The sequence below is a fragment of the Poecilia latipinna genome, unplaced genomic scaffold (assembly GCF_001443285.1).
Source record: "Poecilia latipinna isolate Pla-1442-1.1 unplaced genomic scaffold, P_latipinna-1.0 Scaffold366, whole genome shotgun sequence".
Classification (NCBI taxonomy): Eukaryota; Metazoa; Chordata; class Actinopteri; order Cyprinodontiformes; family Poeciliidae; genus Poecilia; species Poecilia latipinna.
The window spans coordinates 235,550-242,225 of record NW_015112982.1 but is presented as its reverse complement, the minus strand read 5'-3'; the positions used below and the strand labels follow the sequence as shown (position 1 = coordinate 242,225).

Below are 6,676 nucleotides of genomic sequence, written 5' to 3'. Positions count from 1 at the left end.
CCCGCAGAACAGCAGACTTGGGGTTGTGAGGATCTATGTACACTAACGCCACCGACAGATTTCATTTTTTCACACAGCCAGTTTGCAGAGAGTCTTTGATCAGTAGGAAAAAAATACAAATAAAAAAATAAAAAACGAAAGGGAAAACAAACCGCCTTTGCCAATTTCGTTACTGTAATTTGTCCATCTGTGCACAGAAATGATCACCATACAATACACATTACAGAGAGGTAAAATATACTCAAGTGATTCCAACATTAAATCAATGTTAAAGTACAAATTAAACATTATCCAACACACGTCTGAGTGTATTTAGGTGCATCAAACTTTTATCAAGAGGAGCATCTTCGTTTCAGAGAGAAGTAAACACAGTTCGCTTAGCTTGAGTTCAGAAGAAAGGGCAATCCTGGTGATATGTATTTTTTGTTTGTTTGTTTTTCCCCATTTGTGAGCAACAGGAGGTCAGGCTGGCTCATCAAGCCAGAAAAGAGGTGGACAAGGTGGGCTTGGGATTTTATGATTGTTATGTTTGATTTATTTATATTTTTTAAATCTCCTGTTAAGCCATTTCTGTTCAAACAAGATATTTACAAATACTGTAAAAAAAAAAAAAAAATTCATATAGCCTCAGGACTCATTGTTTGCCATTAAATCAGGCTAAACCTTTCCTGTTATAGATCAGCTAGGACTACCAAAAATATTTCTTAATTGCCAGAAAATAATAACGAGAGATAGTTTTTTTTTTTTTTTTAGAGAATTGTTGCAAGTCAGAAGTTTGCAAATACACTTCGCCTTTCAGACTGTATGACTTTGGTGAAACATTATGGGTCTGCTTCCTCAAGCTTCACACAAGAGACTACTACAATTTGTCTCCATCCTCCTCACTGAATTTGTGTAGCTGCATCAGGTTTACAGGCCTCGTCGCTCAAACACACACCTTTTCAGCTCTGCCCATAATTTCTCTATAGGACTGAGATAAGGGCTTTGTGATGGTCACTGACTTTGTCAGCCTTAAGCCACTCCTGGCCCTTGTCTGCTACTGCCTACTCAGTGAGGGTTGACTAGGCTCTATACGGCTACAAGGGTTTTCCTCTATTAAGGGTTATGTTGTACCAGCACCTTTGTTTTAAAACCTAATTTGCTGGAGTTCCAAGCGTGCGGAGTTGGGCTGAAAACATGATGTCAGAAGACTGTTGGTCGCTGATTGGCTAGTGGGTGGAATCACCGAGTCACAAGAGCGACTCCATTACAATAATCTGTAAAAACTCACAACAGCATCCGAGTGTATTTGGAGTTTCTGGACCGTTGGACTGCCCAACTCTACGACAGCCTCTCTTATTAGAGTTGTTACCAAAACTTCTTGGTTGATGTTGCTTCTATATTGCCCCGTGACTGTCTGTCTTCATTATGCAGACAAGTACTGTACTGTTCACAGTTAAGCTGGTGTTCTATGGCTTGTAAGTTCTCCCTTTCTTTACTGAATATAGGGCCAAACCAAAAGTTATGGCCAAACGTTTTTCATTTTTATCAGACCACAGAACATGTCTACCAAGATTCAAGTCCGTGCTTGTAATTTCCAGTTAGCCTAATTTAAAGTTATTTTGTTTTTGTTTTGAGGTTGAAATACATTTTTTTTTTTAAATCAAAACAAGTTCTTCTCTGGAACCCAGAAATTGTAACCTTCCTTAAAAGTAAGATGATTGGACATTACTTAGATGCTTGTACTTGTGAATAATTGGTTGAACAATGTGGCACCTTCAACCATCTAAAATCAAGATAAACCAGACTTGTGGAGATTCCCAATCCTAGTCCTAGATATCTTGGTTATTTATTTTTATTTCCCAGGTATTCCCATCAGAAAGCAGTGTGTTTTAGGTGTGGCTCTAAAACACATCCACAGGCGTGTCTACATGTAAACATGTAATCTATATGTAAACTTCAATATTTGAAGAAAGTAATAGAAAAAAAAAGTGCCTGTCTCATTGATCTTAGATTTTGCTTTTCCCAACTGACCTAAAACAGGAAAGGATAATTTAATCTCAGACAGAAAAAATAAATAAATAAATAAATAGTTGTCTTTTTATAAATCATATCTGAGGTTTATCAAAGAGACCACCAGGAATTATTTTCCAGATTTACTTTAGTGATTGTTAGGCTAGAAAAGAGATAAGATTTGATCCTGTCGGCGAACCAGAATCGAGTGAAAGTATTCGAATAGACAAAGTTGCGACTGAGGCTTTGTGACATTCATTTTATCACTCGTTGCTATCTTTCTCACTTGTCATTAATTCCAGGTCAGCGGTCTTACCCGCTGCTTTCCGTTGGTGAATCCACAGCTCCAAGATGGCTGGGGGAAGGGAGGTTAATCACAGTGTATCATGGCTTGTTGTCAGAATTTTTATTTCGGTTGCTAAATGGCTTTGAAAGTGGCGTAATGTGCTTTCTCCCCCTCAAGGCAGGATATTTGTTGAGCTTATTTAATCACGGCCATGTCCAGTAATCTTCCATATGTTTTCTGCTTTTAAACAGCCTGACTTGCGGCTTGCAGCGGGCAGCGCGATGAGGTAAAGTGCTGTTAAAAATACCCCCGCTTTAAATGATTGTAGCTCCGTGGGTGGATTTGCATTGTCTGGTGGGTGCCTTGTCCTGGGGGTGCACTCACACATGCCCCAGCTCAAGACTCATTACTCACCCTAATTAGGAAATGTCCATTCTCAGCTCCTCCACCCTCACTCAGAGGCACAATCTCACTATGGAAATACTCTGCAGAGGTGAAAGGTATCTACAAATCTAATCAAATCGATGTTTAAATCAAAGACGCCGACGAGCGCTACGATGCTGTAGTGCAGGTTAGTGGAGTCATCATTAGCATCCAATTATCGCCTAATACATAGTGCCCTTCATACATATCCTTCAAATTTACTTGGAAAATCTGTATAAAGGTAAAAAAAAAAAAAAATCCCCCAGGAATACCCTATTTTTATTTTCTGTTCATGAGTCGGAGAATGAAAATGCCTAATAAATGAATAAAAAATATTGTCCTCAATATAGAGACACTTATATATCTAAATAAGAGCAATGCCGCATGCTTCAATCCTACATTTGAATTTTCTGTTTAAGTTCCACCCTGTGTTGCACAATGCCTTGCAAGAGTCTGCGTACTCTAATAATTTTCACATTACAATCATAAACTTAAATGTTTCATTGGAGTTCAGTGTGATAGACCAACATTTCTGTTGCACATAATTGCTATGTATAAAAATAAAGATGCACGGTTTTCAATTTTGCTAGAAATAAAAATCTGGAAAAAGAGTTTCCATAAAGAGTCAGAACTTTGTAAAAGCTACCCTTTTACTGCGGCAGCAGTGCATTCTGGGAATGTCTTTGACGAGTTTTGTCCATTTTCTATATAAATTAGTTTGCCTATTTTGTTAAATAATTACCCTGTGTATAATTTCAGCCGTCTTCCCATCAGCTCCTAGCAACTTCTATGAAGAAAAGCAGCCTCTACAACATAACACTGCTACAGCCATGTTTCATTATGTCATTGTGTGATGCAAAAGCTGCTCAAATTTGAGTGACACATCTTAAATGCAGGCATAATCTCTGCTTCAGGCAAAGTAGTTGGACTGCATCATACTGCCACCACCTTGTTTCACTGTGAGAATGATGTATTTAGAGTAATGTAGCAGTTTTGCATCACGCACACACACATTATTGGTCTATTCCATGAAAACTCAATGAAATGCACTGAATCTTATGGTTGCCAAGTGAAAAAAAAAAATCTGAAAAGAATTAAACGTTTATTTTGTTTAAGAATAAACAGCACAAAGAATATAATTGCACTGAATTATCAAGAACCAAATGCAGACTTGAAATTGAATCTTAAATATAAATGTTATGTTCTTTTATCTCAGGCCCGTATTTATTCTTACTGCAATGAATTATGAAATTGAATTCTGGATTCAAGGTGGGTTCACCTATGTGATAGCTTACACGAATTCACTGCTATGATATTCGGTTCCAAAACTAACCGTAACCCATGTAGCTCTCAGCACTCAAGCGCCTTTAAAAAAAAAAAAAAACAAACCTAAAAAGTAGATCCTCATTCATTAGACCTACATCGATTCTTGTGATAAGCGAATGCAAACGAATTGCGTCTTGCATGTGAAGCCCATCTGATTGTCTCAACAGACAGAAACTTTCTGCAACTGGTATAATCTCAAGTAGGGAGCAAAAAGCCAATCAGGATGTATCTGGGGAGCTCTGCGTTTGGTCATCGCGACCCTCTGGGTTCGGTGGCCAAGTCAACCGTTTTCATGATGAACGACAGGTCACAGTGCTGCAAGTCAGTGGGACATAATGTCGCTTTAAATGCTGCCACACAGTTCTCTCCAGCAGTGGCGGAGCTCTACAGGGAGCGGAGGTAAAGGCCATTCTACTATGATTAGGGGTCAAAGGTGTCTGTGTGTGTGTGTGTGTGTGTGCACACGCGGGGGCGCGTGGGATACTGCGGAGCAAATAAATGCCTTTCCACAGTATCGAGTCCCTCTCTGGGAGACGGTTTCAGTCAAGTTTACACAGCAGCAGTAAAGAAAAGCTTAAATATGCTAAAATTCAGAGGCATTCTTTGAAGATTATGCCAGACGAAAATATATGTAGAACACACCATTCAAATGTATTTACAGCTCTGTACATTAAGAACGACCATTTGATCTAACTCCTGGTCTCAAGTGTTCTGCCTTCTGATATGGCCAGATTAGCTGTCTATTAAATAATACCTAGAAATGGCACAAGAGCACTGATCACAACTTTCAAGAACTCACTTCACAGACTGGGCCTTGCCTAACTACAACAAGAATTAGTCACTGCTAAAGTCGCTATTTCCACTTGTGATTCTTGTCTAACTTTCTGGATCGTATCCGTCGAGAGCTTCGATAAATAAACGAGGGAGTGCATCAATTATCTTGGTGGAATCGTTCCAAGATTTGCTGATGAGCTGATAATTTGAGTCAGAAATGACGAGTGTTCATGCCAGTGATTAAATGAGTTACGACCGATAGTTACTTACAACCCAACTGTAGGCTTTAGAATGTGGACAGTCTTTTTTTTCTCTCTCTCTCTCTCTCTTTCTCTCTCTCTTTTCTTCTGAAGTGGGTGTAGCTTTTCTTTTGTTTTGTGTACCGATCTGTTTCTCACAGGTAAATCTCTCGTTTGGGGGTGTGAGCAGAAGGGGACGTGGGCGGGAACTCGGAGGCCACGCTCAGGGGCATCTCCTCTACGGGACAGTCCTGACCGGCGTCCTGGCCGCTGCTGGAATAGGCACTGCGGGAGGGCGGAAGGCGCGACCGGTGCTCCTCTCCACCCAGCCTGGCGCTGCCGTTGGCCAGGCGACCCAGACTCCCTCTCTCCTGGTAAGGCACGAATGTGGAGAGCTTGGGGGGGTTCCTGGTCTTCCGCACGGGGGAGGGATGCCCCGGCATCCAGCAGGCATCCGAGTGACCCAATTCGCTGCATTCGGTCGTGCAGTTTCCGGTCATCGCCACGTCGGGGAGGGAGCGGATGTCTGTGGGCAGGTGAAAAGAAAACAACACTTTCAGTGAGAGCCTCACTCTGGAATAATACTCGACGTGGAATTAAAGTAGCAAAAAATGGCATTTGTGAACAAAAATGGTGTCATCTTATGCACCCCATGAAACCCCTGTCTCTCCCCACCCCCATCCTTGAGGTCTTTGCAGCTGTTGCTAAGCAGTCGGCAGCAGTTGCTATGTAGCTGTCGCTATGCACTGTGTAATGAGCGCTACTGTGTGTGTAGTCCACAAGCTGGTGTGGTAGATGCAAGAGGCGACATGCTGTGTCTTTGTCATTTAGAAGTATCCCCCAGCAGTCTGTCTGGTATATTTGTAATATATCATCATATCGTTAATATGTTCAACAGCAACTTATTTCTATTATACGTGATCTCCGTCCTGTGAATGGAGCACTCAAAATGTTCCAGCATGGAGGAGGAAAAAAAAAGGAAGGCAGAAGAAATACACACATTACAACAACACACACTGGAAACATGCAGTGTTCAGTTACGGAGGGAATATCTGGATCCTTTAGGGGAACGGAGGCGAAAAAAAAACATTGCTGAATGAGTTATTGATTGACAGCGCTGAAATGAGTTCCCTGCCCTTGATTATCATCCATTTTTTATTCAGCTACTCCTAATTAAATAAATGGGTCCACAACCCAGTGACCTCGTTTTTTTTTTTTTTTTTTTTTTTTTTTTTTTTTTACACACACAAGTCGAGAAAGCGCCAAAATAAGTTTGCATGAGCTATCACTTCGGAGCAGTCTCACACTTTCTGAAGGCAAACTCAGCTCCGGGGAGGCGCTCTGTTTGTCGGCCAGAAACGTGCAGCTGGCCGTCGGTGGGCTTGCCAATCGTGCACCTGTTGACAAGCTGAACATACAGCACGGATTAAATGAAAATACCACTCTGTTTATCGTTTTTTTTTTTTTTTTTTTTTTTTTTTTTTTTTACACACAAAAGTCGAGAAAGCGCCAAAAAAAGTTTGCATGAGCTATCACTTCGGAGCAGTCTCACACTTTCTGAAGGCAAACTCAGCTCCGGGGAGGCGCTCTGTTTGTCGGCCAGAAACGTGCAGCTGGCCGTCGGTGGGCTTGCCAA

At 41.1% G+C, this 6,676-nt stretch overlaps 1 protein-coding gene across 1 annotated transcript in view; it reads right to left on the bottom strand.

Moving 5' to 3' along the window:
* Nucleotides 1-441: 441 nt before the first annotated feature.
* pcdh1a (protocadherin 1a) overlaps nt 442-6,676 on the bottom strand; it is a 170,058-nt gene continuing 163,823 nt past the window's right edge. The window contains exon 5 of the mRNA XM_015036385.1: nt 442-5,566. Coding sequence (XP_014891871.1) covers nt 5,196-5,566 — 371 coding nt within the window. The 3' untranslated portion in view covers nt 442-5,195. The remainder of the gene's footprint in view (nt 5,567-6,676) is intronic.